Consider the following 26,884-nt stretch of genomic DNA (forward strand, 5'->3'; position numbering starts at 1 on the left):
ATGGCTACCAATAAAATTCTTTCAAGCAGAGGTAACGGTTCGTCGGAGTGGTTTCTTTATACACAAAATCATTATTAAATGGCCAAGTGGTTCTATTTTCCCCAACCATATAGACTGCAGACGGCCATTTTTGCCTTAAGATCATGAGAGAAGAAATTTTAGGAAAAGATTACTAACGAGGTCTTCGTAGAACCATCTCCAGGCCAAACATCACCAGACATGTCACACACGACTTACACAGGCACACCAGATAACGCCGAGCCGGAGACAGTATACGCGGATTCAGGGCTCTCGCAAGCAGCCAAAATTGCTTTGGGTCTGGGCCTCGGACTCGGCTTGGCCGTCCTCCTGTTTTTAGCTGGCATATTTTTCTGCTTATGGAAACGAGGGAGAAGAGACTCGACGGCGACGATAGGGGTGGTAGAGCATGCACCAAAGCAATGATTCCAACTCTTTTACCAAAACAAATTTAATGATTGCGTTGATTTATTTTTCTCTCGTTACCATCACTACGATCCATGAGGTATCTAATATCTACGATTACCATGTATTACATTTATAACTACAGCATTATCTTTCTTTGTGTACAAGATTGAGTTTCATTTTTCCGGAGTCTAGTCATTATACCAGAGGGGATTGCTTTCGTGGTAGAATCTTTCATTTTATTTCTCTAATTTACAAGCAGGGCGCACTTCGCAATCGCAATTCAATAGAAATGATGGAGAACGTTTCCTTGCAAATTTACTCCTCGGAAGATTCCGATTTCTAGATACCGCGATACTAAAAATGTTAAACTCCCTATGACGGAAGGGAAAAATAGAGTTCCGTAGTGCCCTGCATGTCATTGCTGACATGATGCTATAGTCTGATTTCTTCGAAGAATTCGAAAACACTAGTTTAAACAAAGGTGTACGTGCACCGCTTTGACTTTTATTAATAGGCCCAGCTCCTTGTGTGGCGTTTGCCTCCATCCTTTTCCACAGATCTAGCCAACTCGACACTCTAAATAGCTTCATTGTCTACATATAGCTATAGATATAAATCTATTTCTAAACGACGTGCATGTGTTATATGCTCCCCATTTAAGAATCCTTGCTCCGGAGACGGTTCGAAGTTGGCGGCCTGGTAGATGCATCTGGATGTTCCTGTGACCTACCCGAATTTAAATATAGAGTCAATCGGCTCATTTACTGACAACACAGAAACATCCAATGCTATTTTTCCAACATTAAAATTCATGCATTTGAGTTTCGAGTTGAAATTATAATATTCAAACGAAACATTTCAATTTCTACAGAGGATTCATTTAAGGTGGCGGGAAATCACTAAGTATGTATTCTGCATCGAATGTCTACTTGTAGATTAGTTTGATGAGGTTGGTTAGTCACTTAAAGGTTCCGCTTGCTGGCTGTCATATATGCACCCTAAACTGTTGGCTTAAAGTTAAGTGTGCATGTGCCACAAGCTTAAATAGATATTCTTGTGATTACTTACAATGTTTTCACGGAGCTGAAGCTAAAATCTAATGGCTGATTGGTTAATCCGAGGGCTATAACAAGAATATAACTTCTACAATGAGGCATTTACGAGATAATGCAGTCTCTGATACGTTCGTAAATAGAGTTGAGTGGGCTATCAAGAAAAATGGCATCACAGGCGAATTTGAAGGCATTGTCTTAACAAAGCCATATAAGCCTTTCTCACGGTCTAGTAGGGAAATATAAGCAATGTAGCTATTCAGAGTAAAAAAGGGCTTTGTCTAGACCCATGTTACAGCTCGTGACATTTCCTGACATCTACTGCAGGAATGCATTAGCACCAAAGCAAGCCTTTTGCCACTTTCTTACCAATACTCTTCCATTTTCTTGTCATCTCTAATTATTCCGGTAGTGGAAACTCCATACGCATTATCTGTACATGTGGCCGTTCGGATTTTGGACAGCCTCAGGGGTATTGTTTCCCATGGAACGGAGTTAACGTCAAACACAGAGACCCTGGATTCGTGAATTCGCCGTTTCAATGCCAGATGGATTGGGTTCTTATGTCTGATTTTGTTAACTGAGTCCGAAACTCTTGATTTAGGATAAATTCTGAAGAGGGCGCGGACGGGATGAATCTAGAAAAATTGTATATGCATATATCGATGCAGATAAGAAGCCAGCACTGTGGGTTCATACTAGTGAATTGAGAGCGTGATTGAATCAATTGCCGTTTATGATCCTAGAATTTTGACCGGTGGCAAGATCAGGATCACTCTTAATCACATGCTATATGACAAAATTCAATATATGGTTTAGATATCAAAATTGATTAGTAGAATAGCTAGGGATTAAAGTCAGACTAGAGGCCCATGAAAACGAGATTATTAGAATTGCTTCCCTGGCTATCTATAAGCCTGATCTACAGACCTACCCCCCTTTGCTAAAAGACTCTCCGGCTAAAAGGTATGATTAAATATTATGGAAGAACTACACAATGATCCCAGGGTTGAGAAGAGATTGTGAGATGTATATGTGTGTACGCATGTCTGGCAGGATATTCTGGTTTACGCGTATACGAGGCAGTATATATAAACAAATCTATCAACTATTTAAATTCCTGGCGTCTTGAACGTCTGTAACCGGGTATATTCGGTGAGAATACGTCAGTCCTTTACTTTTCAATGTCATTGTTTGTTCATTGCCAGTTTTAAACGATTTCACGACCAAAAAAACTGTCAGCTCCTTGCCCGTTGGATTTTTAGCGGCGCAACACACTTTTAGTTGGCAGTGTGGATGTGTGCCAATACATGAAGGGTTCCTCAAGACTAGGATGTGCGTGAGACTAAATGTCTGGCCTCGAGACTAACATAGCTAAACAGATGTGTGGTATAAGATATAGGTGTCTCAATTTATTTACCAGAGTGCGTTAGATTCCATACCAATGCCACAGACTATTTAGTGTAGGGGTTAATCTCACTGAAGCATTAGTAGTGAAAGATTTTGCGAAGCGTTCTGGCCAATTCTGTTACCTTCTCCATTCCTTTCTCCTTCTTCGTCTTTGTCTCTATCGTCCCTTCAATGGCATATTCTTCTGTATCATATTACAACCCTTCCTCGGCAGCCTCAGCATCGTTTCCTTCACCTTCGTTATTATGCTGAGTATGATCCCTAGAAGCTAGAGGACAGCGATGACCATTGCGGAATTTCTCCCAATCAAAACCAAAAGTCTCCTTGTCACCATCCGAGCCTTTTAACCTCGAAATACTAAAGACCATTTGCGCTTCTAGGTTATCCTCTAGGACAGAAAGTTTAAAGGTTCGCAGTGCCGCAAAACCTCCGACTTCTAACCGTTTTTTTAAGTGGGTTCACCATGGTGTCGATATCATAGAAACTCTCTAGGTCCAAGTCAAGAGACTCCAGCTTTGGGAAACCAGGAATTGGAACCAGGAATGTACCCAGATATTTGACACCTCTGAAGGCCACCGATGTTATGTTAGGGAATTGAGTAGGTAATCGCTTTAAAAGCTCTTCGTAATAGAAATAACTTGACGAGTGGAAGTAGGGTGTGAGAGTTTTGATATACAGGAGTCCGAGGATGGTGCTCAGCTCTGGGTAAGTCGGAGAGATGACACTGTCTCTGATTGGAATACCCAAAAAAAGAGTAGTGATTGCCCCGCAGCGAAGTAAAGGCAGGCAATATGAGGGTTCGCATTCTGATATCCTAATCTTAAACGATTGGAGATCCTTCGGGAGGCGTATCTTCCCCCTTAAAGCCAAATCGTTAAGGCTAATCGGTGAAATAAATTTTCCTAGGAATTTTTGTTCTTAAAGAGCGATTCTTTTCCACTCGAAACACCCACGTTTCCAATCGGATCTGTGAAGCTCTTTTATAACACTTGCACACCGGTCTTCGATTGTAAAGGCCTTGTCCACCGCATCGCCTGAATTTAATTCATGGGATCATCTGGGATGTAGCTTTTATCATAAGTGGAGTTCCACTCCTTCGGTGTCTGGTGGCCCATCCATTCAAAGCCAAGGTATGTAAGACCATCGTGGTGCGGAAGGGTGGGGAGGAAAGACAAGATCCTAACGTATAGATTCCTTTCCAGATCATAGGTCTCGCCTAGGCGAATTGTGATGCTGGTTGGAGATGGGAACTTGGACAGCACGGCTAACGAAGTAGATAGTTTTTCGATAGTCTCAAAATCGAATTTAGCAGACCTAGGGGAGTTCTGCATCAGTAAATTATAATAAACGATAAATTTATCTATTTCTTTAGTTACCTAATATATTTGACAAGCGGTGCGAAACATTGTCCGTCCTCAAACCGCTGTAGAAGCTTTGGGGTAGTACCGTTGTAGCACGACTGCCAACAGATACCCCGAATTCGAAGTCGAAAAGTGAGGAAGTAACAGATCCTAGAGCATTTTGAAAACGCCCGCTTGTCATCGGCGTCGAAATATTCAAATATTGATAAGAGAAGTTCTGCGGGTAAGATCTGAAAGCTTCCCGAATCTTGTTTGTGAAGTTGATGTTTCATTTTGAGTGCTTTAAAAATGTACATCTGGATTGAGTTCCAGAAAACGGTAGACGTCGGTGGCTTGCGTGGGGAGCAGGTGAGTTTATATAACCCTGATACCCGGAAAACGCACACCCGTATTATTTCTATGTATTAATAAATTCTATATCTTAATATTAGCTACTTAGGTAGATAACCCGTCTTTGAGTCCACCGTGATAACTAAATTCCCGTATTCGGTTAGGCATCAATATGCACGCCAAAATCTGCCGATATGGGTGTGTCGAAAGCAATTGTTTCTTGCGGCGATCCCCGCATCGGCAAAGACTTACCAATGGCGAGATTTCCAGATGTACATATTTGTAGCCGGCCTTCGTTTTGATTATATGCATAACGTGCGCCAATTGAAACGAAAAATCAAAAACTTCGATGCGCGACTGGTCTCGTATATTAGGTAGACAGTGGGCCATTGGGCCCGCATAACGGCAAAGCGTTGTGTTTTTGAGAATACGGACGGCACGTCTTGGAGCAGTCTCAACACTGGGTCTTGGAGTCGTGCCTGACACAGAAGTGGTTTAGGCATGTAACGCTAGCATAAAGTACGAGGCGAGACTTGAAATCGGCCGAGTAAATTCTCTAAAAGCTACTCGATTTCACCATTATATTAGAAAATGCTAAGCTACCATATACCATCATACATGTTCATGACAGCTATACAAATAATGACGCTGTAAATGATCCTATACGATCCTATCTAAACGATGTCTAAAATAATCGTTCATAATATGGATCTCCAAATCCAAATGCAATATACCAATTCTAAACAAGACCCCTTCCTAGCCTTGTACTAGATATTAAGGTATTCTTTACGGAGCTCCAGAGTACAACTGCTTGCCGTTCTTCTTAAAGGCAGTAATAGTCTTCTGTCCCAACCTCTTATCAACGACCCACTTCTTGAAGTTATTGACAGTCCCCAAGTTTGTGGCCTTCTTCCCAACGAGTAAGAAGGCTGGGTTCAACAATGGATCAGTAGCGTTGTCCGTTGCGGCCTTGTAGATAACAGTCTTTTTGGCGAGAGCGGGGTGGATGGAAAGGTATGTTCCTCGATCGGTGATAGTGTATTCCTCGAGAAGGATGGCGGCCTTCAGAGCTTGGACCGGGAAAGCAATATAGGTATGGTACCAAGTAGAGTAGGCAGTTGCCCATGGAACCTTTTCAGTGAATTATTAGCATCAAGTATATCTAGCAAGTATATATGTACTGGATTTTCAGTTTTCGTATTCTTACCTGGCCAATACCAACCCACATCTGCGATTCCTTAATATTTGTAGCAGACTTATCATATCGGCTTAAAAATCTCGTCTGCACGGGATCGGTGACCTTGTTGTTCTGGGCGGCCTTGTAGATGTTGGAGAAAATAGTCAAGATGTCTAGCGAGCTAGAGATATTCGCAGGATTCTGTGGCGGTCCAACGAGAAGGAAGTGATCTCTCCAGGCATAGTGTCGTGATGTGGCAATTCCCTGATTGATTGCGACTTTCTCTGCAACTTCGGAATATGTGAAACCAACATCGACGGTTCCGGCTTGGAGATAGTTGATAGAGACAGTGGTGTCAGAGAGGTACCATGCTACCCTGAATGGTTTAGCGCCCTGCTTGACTTCGTATTTGATGAATTCGTCGGCGAGGACTGTAGAAGAGGCGTTAGTATGTGACATACACATACAAGTATTTAGGAATTGAATTGTCGTTACCTTTGATAAGTCCACTCTGGCCGGCACCACCATTACCAATCCTCAACTTAATAGGTCCCTTGTTTCCCTTGATCCCGCCGTCATAGACAACTTGTGGGTCGACACATGAGACAAAACTTTGCACACAGAGCAAAGCTGCGCTAATGTATTTCGCGAATCCAACCATTGTCCTATTTAGAATTTTATAAGATACGAAAATGAAACCAGTATCAATCATAAAAAACTATAAAAAATATTTCTCCCCGCAACAAATGGCCGGTATCGCGATAGAATGAAGGAGGAGGAAAGAGAAAGAGAGGAGGCTCTGAAGAAAGGTGGCCGAGTTACGGATGACGGGCTACTGGAAGACTCTTATACTAACGCAGTCCTCCGAATATTAGGTCTCATTTTCTCATTTCCCAGAGCTAACGTGCTAACATTACTCTGCTTCCTCTGAGATGTACGACCGCAGGAATGCATCCCATTCGACGGGTTTCCCTTCTTCATTCCAGCGCACATCTTTGAGACTCAGTTGCTTTCCCCGAGCGGTAAGCAAGCCATTCCGGGTCATCCAACCTGCAGCTTTTACGTGTTCAGGTAGAATGGCCTGCAGCCTGCAGTCGCATGCACAAATTGCATTCCAGAAGTTGCAGTTGTTGCAGTTGAATCAACTGGTGGCACATTGCTAGGTAGCAATCGATCACCAGCTACAGTTACCCGTTTAGGCAATGAGTCTCGGCTGGAAACGCTGAGCCAGACTTTTTCGCAAGCGGAGACGAGAACGCCAGTGTTCTTTGGCAAGTGAGTGTTTCTTGGACTGTTCTTGCGGCGTTCTTGCAGCGTTATTCATGGATACCCATAGACTAATGCATAAAAAAGGCCTGGAGAAACTATGGATTTTACATAGGACAGTATGGCGAAGAAAAAACTAAAATTACAGGCCTGAAGCCGAAGTAAGGATGTATGGTGACGACGAAGCGAGACGAAGGGAGAAATGCTTGCATTGACATGGCGTCGGTTGGCACCACAACTTTATTTTTTCGGCGAGATTTCTGGATGGCTGGCTAACCTTGCAGGGACCGGATCTCATAAAAGAGACTTGTTAAAGCCAATTAATCGATCAAAAGTGGGCGAGATCTCCTTCGAATCGAAGTGGAGCTGCTGGCAGGTGACCTGAACAAACTAATGCATTCGGTACTTGACAAGGCACAGAACTTGGAAGTGGATCTTCGAAGCATAGAAAAGAAGCAATTGGTGATAAATGGAGCTGAGAGTACAGATAAGAACTATCCGAATTCACAGGTGCACATGTTGGAATGCCAAATTTTTTTTTTTTTTTTTTTTTTTTTTTTTTCAGGGGACAAAAGTAACAAGCTAAACCGACTTACGCGAAACCAGCGCTCAAAGCCAAAAGCAGCAAGGCCATCTGCCAAATATCCTGGGGAATGTTCTTTTTAGGCGTGTTCTTTCTAAGCATGATGGTATTGAGCGGTACAGGGCTGACTTTGGTGGGCATTGAAACGTCTGTATCACTCTGAAATTGTTTGGCAGTTATTATACTGGTTATAATTTTCGATTTCTTTGATTCGAGGGCTCTACGAAAGATCAGGCCCGCATGGCCCCATATATACACTCTTTAGGAATACTCACAAAACGAACAATTGCAGCCAAAAGCAGGAAAGCCAATAAGCTCGTCTGATATCCGTCGACGGATATCTAGATCCTGCCTGAAATCAATGAGGCCAATTAGGCCTCGGGAATTTTGAGAGGGTTGGGGAAAGAACCTCACTCAGCGACATTCAGCTGCCAATTATAAGTTGGATTTCTTTATGAACGCAAACGTGGCGCCATGGCTTTGCTATTTTGTCGGGGACGTCCATGTGCCTCCTTCCGGCTGCATGCAACGCGGAGCGCATTAGCACGGGCCGTATGGATTACGACAGATGAAAACATGAATATCTACAACATTATCTTTGATATGACAGCCAAAAAGAATCAAAGAACAAGGTCAGTATCATATTCATTCAATCATAGACAACATGTTCCGGTATAGTCTTGTGCATGTGACTAATTACAATATTAGGATCTAAATTATTTCTCGTTGTTCTTCTCGTCGAAACATATGCAGGCTGCACACATAAGTGCGGTATCAACACCAGGAGCGACTGTTAGGACGTATGTCTGCTGACCGCCAAAGATTTCGCCGACATTGAAAAGTTTGCGGTTGACTGAGGCAACAACTGCACCGGTCTTTTCATCGACAATGTTCGATTTGGTATCGAACCAGTTACCCTTCATGAGGAGAGAATGGGCAGTGCCATTTACATCGGTGAAGTTGACATATGCTTTAGAGGTTCCGACTATAATATTACACGGTCGTTAATAACTTATAACCACACAGCGAAAAATCACATATAAAGCGAAACAAGCTTAGCGAGGCAACGTACTGCTGAATTTACTCTTGACTTCAAACAAGACCTTTCCAGAAGAATCTTCACCGTAGTAGGTAGTATGGATGGACAAGTGTTCCTTCCTCAGGTGAAATAGTTCGTTTCCTTGCTGGTCGGCGAAGATTTTACGACCGCTCAACGATAGTTTCTTGCCTTGGACCTATTTACAATCGACCTTATCAGCAATCCGCCCTACCAAATACAATCCAACTATTTGGCTGTGGCCTATATAATAATTTACCTTGAAAACAGGCACCTTCTCAACAGTGGTAATATCATACGAGTCTCCGCTCAACGAGAACACCTTTTCTTTCAAAACGAGCGCTTCCGTTTTCTGAGCAACGAACTGTGGGAAGATTGCGACTTGGGCGGCAACAGGTTCCAACGCCGGGATAGCCTGTGCGCCTCCACCACTCGAAGGTCCAGCCATGGCAGAACTACCCTGGGGTTGGATACTATTGAGCTTCTTTTCGGCGAGATCGGCGATGCCCTTGAGTTTACCGAACATTTTGGCGATGTTAGTGGTTTTGAGATGTGGTTTTGAGGTAAACTGGAATATGAAGTGGAATGAAGGCTTAAAGATAGAGTTTCACAGTATAACTATGTGATACTTTGAATTCGCTCTGCGGTTGAGGTAATGAGATGTTGGGGGAGCATTTGCATGCCAGCGGGGTTAACGCTGTAAATATATACGGCATTTCTTGCGCCCCTCTTTCCACATGTTCAAGTACCTTACCTATTATCCAACTATTAAGATGGCTTTAAGATTTATGGCACAATTTTCGAGGCGTTTTTTGTGTTATGCGGAAGGATTGCTTATCGATGCCACCGCAGTCGAATGGCGCCCGAGTCGAAGTGTGGCTGGGTAACGAGAAAAGAGTTTCGTATATGCAGTTCAGCCGCAAAGACGGGATCAAATGATCTTGTTGGAGAATAAAGTCGACTGCGCCAAGCAAACTCTAGAGCCGGGGTCCGCTGGAAGTTGATGAGGAGGCGGTGGGTATTTTATACTACTTTACGGTATTGGTTCCTGTAGATCGACGTCGCGACAGAAGCAGGTATACGAGAGCAGACGTAGGTCATCGAATACGGCGAACGGCTCGTTGAAATAGATGGTGGTTAGTGGCCCGAATATCCATTACATTTTAAAATCTCACCGAGTTTATGCGAAATTATAATGATTAGTATTTGAAAAAAGTCAAAAAAATTAATTGTCGAAGTGCTTGAGTGCGTAAATGGCCTTAGACAGGTGCTTGGAAAGCTTGTAAATGGCGCCGATGACCTAGAAATGACTTCACTAGCTTGTCGATGTGGGTAGTTTTGAGACATCATACTAGTTTGATACGGATGTGTTACATAACTGAGTTCATTTGCCTTCGAGGCTCTATGAACGGCTCACTGCTGCATCGATTATGCAGGTTAACCGATTCTGCGGGGCTTTGCCAAGACGTGCGATGTAAGCTGCGCCGCAATGCAATGACGTATTCTCGATGCTTCCCTCGGGCGGAATTTTTGTGGTGAGGGTAATCTGACGAGTCGGCCTTCGATTCATGGGATGTTAGGATCCTTCATTGGCAAGGTTTATAAATTAGGATTTGAATCAATTCCCTGAGATTCCTAGTTAGCCAGTTAGTCAGAGCTGGTCCGGTCGTGTAGTCAACATGGGACTTCCCACTACCCAATAACCATTAAGTACAACCAGAAGCTAGGCTGATTACCAAATCACCTCGTGCTTAGTCAGCATTAGCAGGCCCGGATATAGAATCATCATAAACATGATATGTCGAAGTCGAGGACCCCTCACACTATTTAATGCCCAATATCCCAAACACCAGTATGAACTATATTAAATTAGTTTCAGTTTTCGAATTTTCATGCCCTTATGACTCTGCTATATAACCTTGAGCTTTCAAAGTTGTCGAGCACAGGCGACAATACTTAACAGGCTGAAGGACGGATTAGCAAAATTATAGTTATAAATCTAGCAAAGTTTATAGGCCTTTATGTTTACCTGAAGGCCCTAGTATATAAGTATTTAGCCCATCGTCCCTGGTACTTGGTGGCCGTAATTTCTAGGTCGAGCAGCCCCAGGCAGCCACGACGACATGTGCTCAACACCAAAAATTTAAGGTCGTGATGAATATTTGTCATACCGACATGATTTTTCGGGCCTTGGATTCTTCGCTTTAAACCAAAGGATACGCTGATATTAATACTAACGATATATTGTGGCTATAAACAGGACGGCTGGTGGTACGATTCTATCAGAGAATGACCCGACGATAGTTGCACTTCAGATCTTAACCACCACATCTAGCCTTCTTCTCTTCCATCCCACAATCTCAAACTTGACCGTGACTAAGTTTTCCATTCCCAACTTGTGACTTGCAGCTACCACGTCCATCATGAACTGTAGGAATTTTGCAATAGTCATCCTTTCAAATTCAACATCTAATTGCTCAGAAAGAAGCCACCGTCGCTTCCAAGAGCCCCTGGAACGAGCGTTTGGATTGTTCAAAGAAAATATGAGAAGGATTACTTCGATAAGGCAGACATTTATCTTCTTGATCTTGTCTGGGCGAATCCACTAAAGTCACCTCAAAAATGCGTTCGTTGAGAATGGATGGTTGTTCGGAGTTCAGATCGATATTTGCGAATAGATATTCTGTTTTTTTTCTCGTATGGAGCAGGGCGCTTCCAGATTGAAGCCGTTTCAATGCGTCCCTTGACTACTTGGAGATCGATCTCGAGGCCTTCTTCGAAGACGAGTCGGTGGATTGTAGGGTATATGTGATAGTAATACCGGACATCCGTGAAATGTTCTTTTTGAAGGATAGTGTACCAGATGGGGCTAATACACATGCAATGAATTTGGTCGAGGAATGGGAGATATGAGAGAATTTGGGTTTGAAGTTCTATTGGAAGGAGGAGGAGGGATGCCTTCTTGTCTGACATGGTCTGAATAATGGGTCTCGAAAGCAGGTGAGTGATTTGAATAAAGATGCGTTGTAGACGTGTTATTTTGATGACTGCCAAAGCGCAAGATGAGGTGAAAGTGCGGAGGGTTCCGTTTTGCAAACGGCATCCTCAGAGGGTCTAAGATGTATCGGATTTGAGGTCAACGATTGGTTTCCTTCCACACAAGGTGTTTTGTGTCGACCTAGTATAACGATACAAGTTTTCTGATCACTGCGGAAGCCGGCGCCGAGGATATCGATGCGGAAGTACAAGTTGGACCTGTCAGAGGAGAGGTGAGACTAGCTAATGCGGAGTATCGGTTCAAGTCAAACCTGGCTCCCGGGTTAGAGCGACTCGCTATTCAGCCTTGAGCTTTTAGCCAACGTTATAAACATCCTTGTCGCAATTCCCGAATCGCATCAAAGATGGATTCTCGCCTTTCAATCACGAAGATATTACCACCTGAGCTTCAACTACAAATATTCTCCCATCTGGGATGGGAGTCCCATGCTATCTGCGCACGGGCTTGTACCCTCTGGCGGGACCTCATACAAACCTACGGTCATACATTTCACCGCAATGAATACTCGGATGATACATTCCCGGGTATCCATACTCTTCTATACTCTCATGAAGCCCAACTTTTTATCTACAACGAAGAGTTGGTGTCCGTTTCAATCCACGAAATAATCGGTGCCGAGTTCTCTAGATTTGGGGAAATGGGCGAACATATCTGCACGATTGACCCTCGCAAACATTATCTTCTAAACCAACCAGTTTTCAAATTCGCGGATCAACCACCTAAGGGTGTTGGGACATTCGAGGGATTTGTTTATGGTACTGAGACTGCGGATAATTGGGAGACCGCGGTTGAACGTTTCGAAAAGTACCCGGAGAGTTCGGGGACTACGATAAGGGAAATGTTGGGACGATTGGTGGCTATGTTGTTGCGACAGGCTGAATCGAAGAAATGGAATTTAATGAAGATGAGGGTCCGGCATGTGATGACCAGTGGCGACCTCACAGTCTTTTGGGGTAAATTCATACGCGGAGTCGGGGAGAGGGAGATTGTGGCTTCAGATACTCAGACTTCTTAGTATCGCAGCAGTTTTGTCAGTCGGATCAATATTTCGACAATATATCCTAAAACTTCCTACTATTTCCAGCTAGATTTTTCGGGAAGCTATAGTTTCGACAGAGCTAACATACAAGCCGAGACCTTTGCCCAAATGTTATGAGATTGCGAAGCTTCTTCTCCTTCGGCTTGGGCTCTGGTATCTCGAAAAGCTCCGCATAGATAGTTATCAAGTATGGGGTCGACTTCCTCATCCTCACTCTGACCCTTTTCCTATTCGGAGACCAACCCGAAGAATCGTGCTCCCGCAGATTTTCTACCACCAGATCCAGAAACTCCTTGATAGTTATCTTATCAAAACGAGGTTCTTCAGAAAATAACCATACTTTGTTTTGTACTTGATACCTCCGATGATTCTCTCCTAAAGACATTTCAAGGGAAATACGGCGCGGGTCTCCCGTCCCGTCATCGGGAATATCTGCTGTTTGTTCAAAGATCGGATCATTCAGAAGAAAGCAATATCCGGGACTTGCAATAATTGGATATTGCATCGTCGGCATAATCAACTTGACGGGTTTGAGTAGAGCTCTGTTACTGGGTCCAAACGCGATAGCCGCAATATTTCCATCGGGACCCAGCTCCATGTAGCACACCAAGTTTCCTTGAAAAAGAGTGTGAAATCCCGGGCGTTCTGGGCTACGACTAGAGTAGGAATCTATATTGATACGTGTTTCCTCGTAATGGCGGCAATCAGCAAGACGAATGTCTTGGCCATGGGCAAGGAGGACGTTTCGCCATGCTTTTGAGGCGAGGGAGCAGCGGTATTTGGTCTGCCAGTTGAGGTAGGATAGTATATGTATGTGGATTTCGACGGGAAGGTCGTTTAATACAGGCATTGTCCAGATTGAGACTCGGCTGCAGTGTATAACTAGACTAGCTTAGCTACTGGTACCAGTATTCTAGCTGAAGCAGGGACTTGGTGACGGTGGACAGTCGACAAGCAAGCTGTATATAGTGAATGCATCCGCGATCGATGATAAAGCAGCTGTAGTGCGCGTTCGTGGACCAAGCCCACGAGTTCCGTATTTATATTACGATAAAAGAATAGAACTAACCAAAACCAAGCTAAAGGCGAGATGCACTTTTGTGAACTTGAAGGCTAAGGTTGGGAAACATGTTAACAACACCATGGCCATGAACCAGTAAGATCATGCACGCACTGCCACATGAGACGCCACGGCTAGTTCGATGCGACTCATACATATCACACTGCAATGTTGGGCACAGAATACGTATACTAGTGGGTGTACTGGTAGCCGTAAGATGACTTATCAATTTCCATGACTCATGGTTGTACCTAGGGTAGAACTTGTCATATTTCGACCCTGCATCAACTGAAGGTTTGGGCTTGATCTCTGGAGGAGGTCCTAACCATTCCGGATCTATATCATAAACCAAATTGAAGTCCTCCCCCTTCCCACCCTGCCCTGCTGGGTCGGGTCGTGGATAATCCTCTTTACTTTCTTCATGGCCATAGTGTCTAGTCTTCGCCAACCCTGCTCCAACTTTATCCTTCAAGTTAGCGGCTTTTGATATTATCTGATTCTTGGTACCGCCAAAGAATCCACTAATGACATTTTTGGTTTTGATTTTAGTGTTCTCGTAGGCTGCTAACTTCTCTGCCATTATATAGTCGGCTTCTTTCCCTTCTACTACTGCACGATACTTCTCTTTGTTTGAGAGGGTGAGGACGATAGGTGGCCGGTCAGCGATTGAGTCTGCCGGCCAACGTTTGTCATCGCGGATGATGGGAAGCCGTTTTACGTTGTGCGCAAACTTTGACCTTCAAAGGCCGACTAGAATATAGATTAATTAGCTGCACTAGAGCATATTGTACGAAAGCTAGGCTTACTCCGCAGTTCCTTTTCATGATCGGGGAAACTTGGATGGCCGACAAATTCTAAAACATCCCCGTTCTCTGGAGGATTTCCCTCAGTGACATCCTTTCGTACTTTGCCCCTCTTGCTGCTTCATAGCTATAATCAACATTATATGTTAGAATAAGATAACAATAGCAAGAACACAGCCTTTTGGTAATTTAGTGTATGGAAAAATGCATACTTTGCAGGAAACTTCGGCTCAAATATATGCGTCACCAGAGCAAGCGGTGCTCTATACTCATTCTCAATCACGATAATCGGTACATTATAGTTTTGGCCCCAAGGTTCGTTTGCACTGATATAAAATGTCTTTGGATTATAAGGAATCCTCCCATCCCGTTTGAGTTCATCATAGAAGTCGAAGGCATCTGCGCTTGGCTTGTTTGTGAGGAATTCGGGGCTTCCACCTTCTGTTTCGCAGGTTGTTTCGAGAGGGTCTATGGCCCGATTTGTTTTTGGGACTCTGATATAAAATGCGGACGAGTACCCAGATACCAAGAGTAAAGGAATGAGAGATGGCACCTTGGATCCGTGTACTACCGACACGTGCTGACGTTATACCCCAGATAATCGTCGAACCAGCGATTGCATGGCTAAAGAATTCTACCATGTGCGCTTCAACGATAGGCGTATATGCCATGCTATAATTTGTACGTTATTTTTTTTTATCCATATAAGGTTTCCATTTGCATTTTGCGAATCTGAAGTCATGGTATCGGGCTCAAACGAAGCCTCACATTTTGTGCAGCTCTCGCAAAATCAAGGGAATGAGCTCGTGTTCGCCTCGAAAAACTTTAGAGGAAGCGTATCTTGAAGGTTGGTGCTGTAGTACATATAAACTACTTTCTTATCTATTCGAATTCGGAATAAATCATTCTGTCATCGACCCCTTACCTTGGCCAATAGCAAATCGCGGATCCCGTCGAGTATCTACAATACTTGTCATTAACGATATGGTCTCATCTAAATCTGGTGTGCAGGTGCCGCGATAACGCTTGTCCTACGAAGTTAGTACAGTGCATATGCACATAAAAAGCTAGCTGCAGTCTATTAGCTGTACAATATTCTCCCAAATATGTATCCAATAGCCATAAAGCGGTGTAAATAGACCTTCATCGTTACTCGAAGGACAATTTCCTGCGGTGCTACATTCCGGGTAAACTCATATCAGCGTTCAGCATTGCATTTTGCGTAACCCAAAAAGTCCCGCCCGAATAAAAGTGTCGCGTGACCTATTCCTTACTTTGGAACGAAAACAAAAAAAACTTGAAGAAAATCTTGGGTCCTGAAGTCCGATTGAGCATATGGATTGAAACACATTCCAATCACGACTGCCGGCATTATAATTAAATAATAGGATAATTAGAATGGGACTATTGGGCGGATTAGATATAGTCAAGGTTTTTTTTTTAGTTTTAGGGTCGCATTTCAGGCTTTTAGCACTCTTTTGCGCCGTTTGAAGTCAAGGCCGGCCGATAAACCCACCTTGACTTTTGACGCCCGGTCTCCGGATATTGGATCGGGATTTAGGATTGCTGGTTCAGTGTAGTTAAGGGAGTGGTTATGGTGCCACTGGAACGGAAATGGGTTTCGAAAATTTTCGCACAAGGATAACATCAACGAGGATATGCGTGTGGATTTCAGCCAGGTACCGTTACACAAACTGGAGGGTAGCAGTTGTCCGACCGTTCGTGACGAACAGTTGGAAGCGAGAAGTACCGCATACGGTACTTAAAAAACCTCTGCCCACTCAGACCTTAGCATTCAGAATTTTCGTTACCTCCCCCATTTCGTCCCAATTGTATGTATTGCACCCATGTAACTTTTGATCTCAATGCTGTTCGGAAAATCTCACCTGGAACTTCGCCTTTCGAAAAGTTTGTCCTTCGAAAAAAAAAGATCAAGGGTCCCAGCATTGAATCCTTGCACGTGCGCTAGTTAGGTTATTACATCACGCGTCATTACATCACGCTCCATGGGATAGCCCGCATTCCGTGCAGACGTTTTGGAAGCCACGTTCTCGGACGATTGGATGGTAGACCCTGAAGCAATTCTTGGTGATGGAGGCACCTTTTTATCGCCTATGCATCGATGCCCAAGCGAGTAACAATTGCATAATAAGCCTGAGCTTCCCTGTTCTCGTAGACTTTCCGTGGCAGCAGGCTGTGGCCGGAAATTTATTTGAGCGGGAATCAATTGGGGCTCACTGGCCACCCAAAGGACCCATGTGATTGATATAGTCAAGGCACTACGGGCTTCCGTCAAAAATGGTTTTTTTTTCCCGGATCAAATCAGAAATTTTCTGGAATACGATTCAGAAGTCTAAAAAAAAAATTCGGAAAGAGTTTGATGCCTAGTGATATTACTGATCCCATAGTTCGGTAATGCAGACCAAGAATGCTGGTTGCGGTAGGAGTGGGTTCTCATGAAGCCATTTCTTTTTTCAAGATTCTCTTAACGCCATGACGCTAGGCCATGAGAACTCGAAACACGGCAGAAATGGAGCTGCAAGAACATCGACTTCTTGATATCTTTGGGTCGTTTTAGCGTGAATTCGAATAGCATCGAAGTGTGACAGTGGCTAGGCTAGTTAGTACCTATATCGGTGAGCAGAATATTATTACTGAACCGCTCCAGTAAGTAAACTTCCCGTCATCGAGTGTATACGACGGGTCTTCTTTTGAAATTTCTAAAGGGATATTTTTTTAAATCCGCATTCTTCTTTGATATATCGAATCTGTAATTCCTGCCAGAACCGAGAATTCCCGGCAAGTTTGGCTCTTTTCGGCATTCCCTAGCCAGGCACAAGAGGGATATTGACCAGGAGCATCCCTTGAAGACAACAGTGAGCGAGAAATTGCATTTTCCGGGTCTCTGGAGTAGATTGAAGAATTGTTCGAAACGGCAGTTACCGTATATCCTTCCATAGCATCATCATAGCAGGACTTACTAGCACTGGTTGCAGCCTGTCAAAGTTTAAAAAACCTAATCGACGTTGGGTTGCTAACCTCAAGTGCGGGTGGAGAAAAGTCCCAGCCTTGCTAGTTATCTTGCCCTTGTCAGCCAGTCCAGTTAATGTCGTTGTCAGCATCATCCGTGGGAGGTTTCTTTGCAAGCAGGCCGCCCTTAGTTGATTTTTTTCTGCCGCTGCGCCCCCCCAAACAGAAGGCCAGCTGCAGCAAGGACGGTCAATCCCGGCCAGCCTTTAAACTAGCAACGAACCCCAAGCAAACCGCAACTTCACGATCAACCGATATCATTCATCCTCCGCTTTCTCTCCGTATTAAACAAACAAACCCATCTTCAACTTCATCTTTACTCTACTTCAGGCCGTTCTCTTACGATCCATTATATTCTTTGCTGTTCTTTTTTGTTAGTGCTTGCTTGCTTGGTTGTTCGTTCGGTTGTCGTTTTTAAACGGTTTGTTTTTATCGAGATCGATCCAAGATGAAGTAAGTCTGCAGTGCCGTTCTTAATATACGTTCGTTCATCGCGTATGCCGTTAACCAGGTCCTTTCATTGGCTGCTGATTATAGGTTCGGTCAACACTTGCGAACAAGCCTCATCAAAGGCACTTCTCCCTTCTTTCTCGTATTGAGATCTAGTCGTAAATAGGCACTAACGAGGTTGTAGAGTATAACGATTACTATATTGACTACGACGGTTTAAAGTACGAGCTTAAACATCGCCTCTACCCCGCGAACTCCCGTTACAGAGCCCCCAACGCCAAAGAATGGACCGAAGATGACGAAGCCGGGTTTGTCGCTGTCCTCGAGGCAGAACTAGACAAAGTCTACACGTTTCAGAAAGTCAAGGCCGGAGAGATCGTTCGTCGAATTAAGGGTGCCGAACAGGAAGTCGAAGCCGTGATTAAGCTGTTGGAACGTAATACGAGACGGAGAGCTAGTGTTGCTGCTGGAGTTCCCGATACAGAGACCGAGTCGGAACCTAACGATGAAGAGTTTGAGATGCTGGAGGCTGATCTGAGCGACGTCATTTCGGATGTTCACGATCTGGCGAAATACGTTCAGTTGAATTACACTGGGTTCCAGAAGATTGTCAAGAAGCACGATGTGGGCCGCCGATTCACTGAAAAATCCAGCAAGTTCTTTCAGAAATATTCGAAATGCTAACGACTTTCAATTGAATCAATAACAGAAACAAACCGGCTGGATTCTCCGTCCCGTTTTTGCCGCCCGTCTAAACGCCAAACCGTTCTTCAAGGACAACTACGATGCGTTCATCGTCAATCTCTCCCGTCTGTACGACCTCGTCCGCACGCGGGGAAACCCAGCTAAGGGCGACAGCGCCGCCGGTGGCTCGCAACAAAACTTTGTGCGACAGACGACCAAGTACTGGGTCCATCCCGATAATATCACCGAGCTGAAGCTTATCATTTTAAAGCATCTACCTGTGTTGGTATTTAACCCCAATAAGGAGTTTGCACCGGAAGATTCCGCTATTTCCTCGATTTACTACGATAACGATGATTTCGACTTGTATCTCGGAAGGTTGGAGAAGAGCGAAGGTGCTGAGGCGCACAGATTGAGGTGGTACGGTGGTATGGATACACAGACCGTGTTCGTGGAGAGGAAAACCCACAGAGAAGATTGGACTGGTGAGAAGAGTGTGAAGGCTCGTTTTGCGCTCAAGGAGAAGAACGTGAACGACTTTTTGGCCGGCAGAATGAGCGTCGATCAGGTGTTTGAGAAGATGAGGAAGGAAGGCAAGAAGTCAATTAAAGAGATTGAAGACTTGGAGGCGTTGGCACGAGAGACCCAGTACACGATGATCGCTAAGCGCCTTCATCCGGTAGTGCGATCTTTCTACCATCGTACTGCCTTCCAGCTTCCCGGTGACGCCCGTGTGCGTATCTCGCTGGATACGGAATTGACCCTTATCCGTGAAGACAACCATGGGCGGAATCGCGCCGGTGACAACTGGAGGAGAATGGACATTGGTATCGATTGGCCGTTTAAAAATCTTCCCCCTGAGGATATCGAACGGTTCCCGTATGCCGTCTTGGAAGTCAAGCTCCAGACACAGGCAGGACAGGAACCACCACAATGGATTCGTGATGTCATTGCATCCCATTTGGTGGAAGCTGTTCCCAAGTTTTCAAAGTTCCTTCACGGAACCGCGACTCTGTTTCCCAAGGACATCAAGATCCTTCCTTTTTGGCTTCCACAGATGAATGTTGACATTAAGAAACCAGTCACTCATCGTTTTGATATCAAGCGTCTACACCAGGGATCTACTACTGGCACTTCCGAGGACGACTCTGATACAGATATTACCAGCCCAAGCAGCCCAACTAGTCTCCGTCGCCGTTTGCCAATTCCTGAGCCCAACGGTAGATCGGATGTCCCTAGAGCCCCTGGAAATGTACAAGACGAGGAAGAGCGAGTCGGAGAGACACTAGAGGAGGAGGAGGATGATTTCTTTGCTGAAGATTATCCCCTCTATGATTCCGATGGCGAAGACTCTGGGCTTGAAAGTGACGATGACGAGCCTTATCATTGGTACTCACCTCACGACAACTACCGCATTCTCAAGCGTAAGGCTCGAAACGTTGGCAAGAAGCTAGTAATCATCGGTCGCTATCTAGTCCCCAAACCAATTCCGTCCGTTGAACCCGGCTCCAATGTCGGTTTCAATACCCTAGCCGGTGCAGGCCGCAAACGTTTCATTGCTCCACCCGGAAAGCGAATCTTCGTCCCCGTCCGTATCGAGCCAAAGGTATACTTTGCAAACGAGCGAACTTTCCTCTCGTGGCTGGAATACAGTATCTACATCTCTACTATCGCAGCTACGCTACTCAACTTCGGAGACCACAGGACGCGATATGCAAGTTTGGGGTTTATGGCCCTTGCTATTTTAACTCTGTTGTACTCCATGATGATGTTTGTCTGGAGGCATCAGAAGATTAGAAGACGACGAGCGGTGAGATACCACGACGCATGGGGTCCTACGGCACTCTGCATCTTGATGCTTGTATGCGTGGCCATCAATTTTGGAATTAAAAGTGTGAATGGTAGAAATGGCATCATACCACTGCCTGGAAAGGGAGGCGCTCCGCAGCCCACAGGGACGCCTGTACAGCAGATGGTGATGCCAACGGGTAAGAACGGCATCAATGGGTACAGCAGATGGGGTGGAATCAACTAAGTACATAACTGAAGAGTGAGAAAATTTAGCGTGGCTGGGGAGAATTTAGATTCGAATCTGTACAAATACTTAACTACTGATTGAATTGTAACATAGTTTGGACAAAGTTTGAAGGTTGGAACTGGAGCTATCTATCGTTGTGTTCTGGATATCCTTGCATTTGAATTTTTTTATTTATATCTATTCACCCTTTTTTGCACCTTTGTTTATTGCTTATGGCTTTTTTTTTTTTTTTTTTTTTTGCTGAAGAAAAGGACCAATTGGATTCCTTTTTTTTGGTCTTTGCACTTTTGAAACTTTTGGTACTCAAAAATGATAACAGTGATAATGTATACGTATACGAAAGCTAATGCACAGTGAAGTAGTCAGCCGGATCCTTAACACAAATTACTAGCAAGCCTGGCAGTCATAGCGATGCTATCTCGCGATGTCTGAGCTCATCGATGCCTGCAGCCACAAGGCTGCAAGAATTCGCTCGCTTTAAAATGGAGAGTTCCGTGTTGGACCCGAGGGTTAAGTACTAGCATCCTTGAAAGAAAACAACCCCAGCCTGATATATTAATTATCAGCTTTCGATGAGGCTGAACCCCTCCCCATTTTAGACTAATAATATCCTGATCCTCCAGTTCCAGAGATATTGCTCTATCAGTACAAATCTATCCAAATTGTATTTACTTGTTGATATTATCCCTTTCATTTTTAATCTTGAGGTGGTCGAAACCATCTCCAGGCCAATAGATGGCCCCTTTGATCATTGCACGTGCTAGCTGAGCAGGTTCCACCAACACGCAAAATCCAACAATTGGTAAAGTTCAATCTGAGGCACTACCCCTCATGATAACAACTTTAACATCACTAAGTCAGAAGGAACTAAAAGGCTCCAGAGCCCCCCTTCTGGTTCAAAGACATCCATGCTCATCAATCGTTTGCCATGGATCAACCAATCTCACTACTTTTAAACCTTTCAACAGAGGTCCTAATCGGGATCATTCGGTCCTGCAGTAGCTTCAAGCAAGCACTGTCACTTATTGCAACATGCAAACATCTGCACCTCATCTGGGAAAGCTTTTCGACATCAATAATTTCATATATCGGTCGGAATTCAATCCCAGCTTTTGATGATGCGTTAATGGCTGTAAGAACCAACCATATCAAATTCCATGCTCGGGGATACACGGTTCAACTAACCTAATCTTGGGGGTGTGAATATGTAGGTTCGAGCCACAGAGCATGCAGCAGCATACTACACTCATTTGGTACATTTCACCAAGGGCCTTGCTACCATTTCCCCTCCTCCACCTTCTAGAGTATCAATTAATACTCTCATATCAGCCGGTGCCGCTAAGGCCTCGGCTTCTGAGGCAAAGAAGATCCTTGAACTCAAACTATTCATCGACTATTCTTTCTATCTCTCACATCATCCTACAACAACTACTCATTTTGCATGTCTTACACAAAAGTCTACTTACATCCCGCTGCCAAAGGAATGTGAATACCGACAGCAACAACGGGAGCAAGCAAATAAAAACGGGTGTACCCACAATTCAACTTCTGCAGATTCTGATAATGATTATGAGGAGTCAGATCTTGAAACCCTCGTCTACGGTGGAATGTACAACTTTTTCACTCTTTCGGCTATTCTAACGAATCGTTATTATGAGCCTTTCTTCACAGGGAGTCCGATTGCTGCAAATCTTAGGGAAGGGTATGAGATCTTTTGGCCGAGAGAGGTTTCAAATGATCCATATATCGCCGCAGCGGTTGATTCCGGTGCTCCCGGTATAATTAATAAAAATACGGAGAGACTGAGGGAGTATTATCTACCGATGAGACAGTTAAGGGATGACGAAGTGGAATATTTGATGGAATGGGATGTTTTTAATAAAGAGAAATTCAGAGAAATGAAGCAGGGAGGGTTAGCGGAGGCTTTCGATGAGATAGCCGCCTACCTTTGCGAAAGGGCTAAGAAACGGATGAAATTCACACGAAAGAAAGCCCCCCTCTCAAAAAAGAGAAACAAAACCGAAAAAGAAGGAGAGGAAGAAGAATACCTCTTCGACATCTCCACAGCTGCAGAAATCCAACAAATGATGATCCTCAACAACTGTTACGAAGTCTGGATGCGCATGCGAGAACGCATGGACAGCCTTCTCGAGCCCGTAAGACTAACCCACGAGAAGCTACTATACGCCTTAAACCGCGACGACATCTCATTAACCACCATCCCCGTCGTCTTCCACGCGATCTACGGTGTCGGAGACGCAATGATGCCAAGTACAATCGAAGACTTCAAAACCCACTCTTACGGTCCCGTTCCACCAAACCTACAGGGTAACGATAGTAACGGACAACCGTTGAAACACACCGAAGTCTCGGATGTGATTTATCAATTAATTAGTAAAGTAGGGCAGGAACTTGGGGATCCTGGACCTGGAGAGGATGGAGGGGATGCGGGGAGGAGATATTTTGAGTTTGGATGGTCGGAGTATGCGTTTTGGGAGTGGGTTATGAAGAGGAGGTTTGGGATGAGGGTTAATTGGAAGTGGGCGTATGTAGATATTAGATATGATGATTTTGTGAGGTACGGGAAGGCTTTTGGGGGAATTGAACAGTTTAGGAAGGAAATTCCTGGGGTGGTTGTTAGTTTGGCTGGTGGGAGTGAAGTGGAATGATTTTTCCGGGCCAATCAATCATAATTTTTAATGCTTTTAAGGCTGCATTTTCTTTTATGAATTTCATTGATTCTAATTCTATGTATCATGGCATCATATGCATACTATCCAGCGGCGGATATCCTCGTGCAGATATATGCATAGTTATGCAAAAGTGGAGCCGAAATCTCGTAAAGATGGTATCAGCCGCTGTCCTAAAACAAGCAACTACGTAATACCCTCCTCATACAAAGATCCTAAAATAACATCGATATAAAAGCATATCTCTATCTTCATAAACACGTACATGACTACAAAGCAATATACGTATAGTCCCATTGATTCACAATGTCGACACTACAAGATGACGATATCGATTCCCTGGCTTTTCCAGAACCCAGTCCATCCTCCAGTCTTTATTCTCTGCCCTCAATTGCCTCTTCCCAAATTCCAACAAGCTTAAGATCACACCGCGTTGCCTCCACCAGAGATGAATCCCCAAAACCGGTTAAACCCAACCTCATCTCAAGACTCCTCAAAGTCACAAAAAGATATACAACTTCCACAGCCTCAAAAGCCCGAAATTTCTTCAATACAGCATTAGGCATAACCCCTCCCACAACCCCAATCGACAGATACCTCCCCGCAGAAATCGCCATTCATATCTTCTCCTACCTCCCCTGGGAAACCCAGCTGGCATGTTCCCTCGCATCCCGTATCTGGGGAGAAATCCTCTGGAACCATGGACAAGACTACACTCTTTTAAAAGCCAGTAACGATCGCTACACCGCGCCACGGAGATATATAGGCATTTTATACCACAAAATATTCTTCCACCGACCCTGCGAAATAGAGATTTCTAAAGATGGCATTCAAGCCATCGCATTGTCTTCAAACTCACCGTGGGAACCTATTCCATTCGCCCAAAACAAATTGAAGCTATATCGTCAAAAATCAAATATTTCGTCTAACTCATTACAATATATATCATCGTCGTCGTCGTCGTCGGATGATTCTTTTTCAGAGGTTTCTGCAATGACGACAATTTCAAAGGAAAGAGAAGTGGTACATATAAACCCACAGAATAATTTTGTCATGAACGACACCCTACTCAAATTAAACCCAAATTATACCCCCAAACGAAAATTATTCAGAAGGATATATCCTATGTTTAGTAACAACGGACTTTCGTTTCATCATGATGACAAGCCCTCTCACAATTGTACAATTATACTGCTCTTGGCGACAAACGAAATTAAAACGGGTACGTTGAAAAGTAGGAAAACTATTAGGCGGCGGATAGCTACTGATGCTGAGAGGGAGAGTATTACGTTTAAAACTTTTTTGGAGTATGTAGCCCAGGTGGCGACTGAACGCCAAAAGTTGGAGGAAGGGGAGGTGAGGAAGGTGAATGTTGATTTTATGCTTATTAAGGATAAGGATATTACTTTTGTAGTTTATCCCATAGAAGATTAGGTATCGCCGGATAATTAGGGGGATTATAGGTATAGTTAAGGAAATATTCGTAGCGTTTAGATATTCTTTTTTTCTCTTGAATTTGTAAATTGTTGAATCTTGGATGTGTGGATAGTTATGAATACAAGTACACAGGTTTAGAAACGTAAAAACGGAATCGATCGATCATGGGCCAGTTGTCAATATTCAAATGTGGTTGTGCGCCAGCGACTGTAAGGTATTGCCTGATATGATCCCATCCCCAGAACTGGGTCCAATGCAATTTAAGTTCGACCCGTGCAATTGCGTTGACTGAGACGTGGATTTTAGGTAGCGTAATCCTACTACAGGTTTATCCTTCTTTTGGTTTCTTTTGTTCTATTCCATTTGAATAATGGAATCAATAATAAATGCAAGACCAGTGTATTAGCTTTGAATTTAACAACTAAACAGTTCCAGAGTTGGGATCCTCTCGGTATTTCCAAGAATAAAATATCACTATCCAGCTGGCTAGCGCGCCCGCCAGCGGGGTAGTATAAAATTCCAGCTACATGTACAGCCGGCTGCACAGTTCGCTGACTCTAAACACCACGCAAACCGCCCACGCAATCACCATTTTCTTCTTGGAAAACGAAAAAAAATGTCACAGTGGCCTTTCAAACTCCAACTTCAAGATCGATAAGACTCAAAGGGGTCGGCCGAGTCGAGTCAAAGCGTTAACGTTACCAACCTGCACATAAGTGGCCAGATTCTTTGAAATCCTCTGCACTTTTGTCGAAACCATGGGGATATAAAGCCTATGCAAATGCGTGGCAATTCCCGCGTCCTGCAGCCTCGATCCCTTTGAAATTCGCTGCAGCCCTGTCCGGTAGGAACTTTCCATACTAAGGCATAAAACCCCAACTAATCAAGAAGATAGAAATAAATCCTGCATAGCTCTACCATATTCTTGGCTTCAAGGACTTTTTTTCTCTTTATTCTTTCAATTCGGAGCCATCTCTAGAGCTTTAGAGCACCGCATCAGCCTCACCTCTCGCCCCAAAAAAGATGCAACATATCCAACACATCCTCCACCTCTAAAATCACCCTTCACCTCAACCTACCACCTCCTCTCCACCCTCCGTCGACCATTCAAACCAAACTCTACCATGCTTTCCCCACAATCAACCACCCTCTTCTCCCTCCCCCCCGAACTCCACTTCCAAATCCTCTCCTATCTCCCCTTCTCATCTCACATAGTATTATCCTCCATCCACCCCTTCTTCGCCTCCCTCCTCCAAGACTCCATACTCCGTTCAAAACGCTATTACACCGCCACATACCCCGGAATTCACAAATTACTAAAAGACTACACCTTACGGATAATAGTCCTTAACAACGACTTTAAAACTGCAAAGGTTGAGGTATTGCAGTTACAACAATCGACGGGGGGAGGGATGCGGGGTTGAAGTCTGTTATGGTTGCTAGGTTACATCTTTCAACATCCCACGAGAAGGAAAGAGGAAGAGGAAGGAAAAGCGAGGGTATATTGGATGATTATTGGTTATGGGTTCCGTTGAAAAAGGATACAGACGTCCTCGAGAACATGGATTTAAGGAAGATAGTGGTATTATTAAAAGTCAGCACACCCCTCACAGCAGCAAAAAAGCGAAAAGATAAAAGAACATACTGGAGTACCGAATACCCATTCCGTATCGCTCGGCCTAACCATACACCTTCGTCACCAGAGCCGATTACGACAAATACTACGAATTCAAGAAACCACAAAAACTTCCTTTCCCCAAAACCACCAATGGAACCAACGACGTTAAGGCAAATGGTAATGTTTATTACAAAAAGAGTTATTAAAGAAACAGGGTTGAAGAATGAAAGGGAGGTGAAAATTACGCTTAGGGTTTGTAAGTTGGGAGGGAATGAAGGGTATGTGGGGTTTACGGGAGAAGTGGAGGTTGAACGC

The 26,884-nt window shown here is 44.1% G+C and overlaps 7 protein-coding genes across 8 annotated transcripts; 4 read left to right on the forward strand and 3 right to left on the reverse strand.

Moving 5' to 3' along the window:
• On the forward strand, window positions 1-444 carry DFL_004328 (uncharacterized protein; the record flags this gene model as incomplete). Of its 2 annotated transcripts, none has more annotated exons than XM_067633406.1 (2): window positions 1-37; window positions 191-444. In XM_067633406.1, the coding sequence occupies 2 exons, from the start codon at window positions 1-3 to the stop codon at window positions 442-444; spliced, it is 291 nt and encodes a 96-aa protein (XP_067491577.1). The 2 variants fall into 2 exon arrangements, with proteins under 2 accessions (XP_067491577.1, XP_067491578.1); XM_067633407.1 differs by having other exon boundaries at window positions 1-31.
• Window positions 445-5,365: 4,921 nt separating this feature from the next.
• On the reverse strand, window positions 5,366-6,417 carry DFL_004329 (uncharacterized protein; the record flags this gene model as incomplete). The annotated part of the gene is made up of 3 exons (XM_067633408.1): window positions 5,366-5,710; window positions 5,787-6,187; window positions 6,252-6,417. 3 exons carry the CDS (start codon window positions 6,415-6,417, stop codon window positions 5,366-5,368), a joined length of 912 nt encoding a protein of 303 aa, XP_067491579.1.
• Window positions 6,418-8,321: 1,904 nt separating this feature from the next.
• Window positions 8,322-9,188, reverse strand: DFL_004330 (uncharacterized protein; the record flags this gene model as incomplete). Its single annotated transcript, XM_067633410.1, has 3 exons — window positions 8,322-8,590; window positions 8,678-8,840; window positions 8,922-9,188. 3 exons carry the CDS (start codon window positions 9,186-9,188, stop codon window positions 8,322-8,324), a joined length of 699 nt encoding a protein of 232 aa, XP_067491580.1.
• Window positions 9,189-12,063: 2,875 nt separating this feature from the next.
• Window positions 12,064-12,735, forward strand: DFL_004331 (uncharacterized protein; the record flags this gene model as incomplete). Its single annotated transcript, XM_067633411.1, has 1 exon — window positions 12,064-12,735. The coding sequence occupies one exon, from the start codon at window positions 12,064-12,066 to the stop codon at window positions 12,733-12,735; it is 672 nt and encodes a 223-aa protein (XP_067491581.1).
• Window positions 12,736-13,804: 1,069 nt separating this feature from the next.
• Window positions 13,805-15,293, reverse strand: DFL_004332 (uncharacterized protein; the record flags this gene model as incomplete). The annotated part of the gene is made up of 7 exons (XM_067633412.1): window positions 13,805-13,872; window positions 14,012-14,491; window positions 14,557-14,569; window positions 14,626-14,635; window positions 14,726-14,749; window positions 14,835-15,090; window positions 15,149-15,293. The coding sequence occupies 7 exons, from the start codon at window positions 15,291-15,293 to the stop codon at window positions 13,805-13,807; spliced, it is 996 nt and encodes a 331-aa protein (XP_067491582.1).
• A 2,807-nt stretch (window positions 15,294-18,100) lies between these two features.
• DFL_004333 (uncharacterized protein) lies at window positions 18,101-20,821 on the forward strand (the record flags this gene model as incomplete). The annotated part of the gene is made up of 4 exons (XM_067633413.1): window positions 18,101-18,105; window positions 18,190-18,224; window positions 18,287-18,726; window positions 18,812-20,821. 4 exons carry the CDS (start codon window positions 18,101-18,103, stop codon window positions 20,819-20,821), a joined length of 2,490 nt encoding a protein of 829 aa, XP_067491583.1.
• A 1,129-nt stretch (window positions 20,822-21,950) lies between these two features.
• Window positions 21,951-23,493, forward strand: DFL_004334 (uncharacterized protein; the record flags this gene model as incomplete). The annotated part of the gene is made up of 2 exons (XM_067633414.1): window positions 21,951-21,956; window positions 22,036-23,493. 2 exons carry the CDS (start codon window positions 21,951-21,953, stop codon window positions 23,491-23,493), a joined length of 1,464 nt encoding a protein of 487 aa, XP_067491584.1.
• Between the last annotated feature and the right edge of the window lie 3,391 nt (window positions 23,494-26,884).

The sequence above is a fragment of the Arthrobotrys flagrans genome (assembly GCF_004000055.1).
Source record: "Arthrobotrys flagrans strain CBS H-5679 chromosome Unknown unitig_0, whole genome shotgun sequence".
Lineage (NCBI taxonomy): Eukaryota > Fungi > Ascomycota > Orbiliomycetes > Orbiliales > Orbiliaceae > Arthrobotrys > Arthrobotrys flagrans.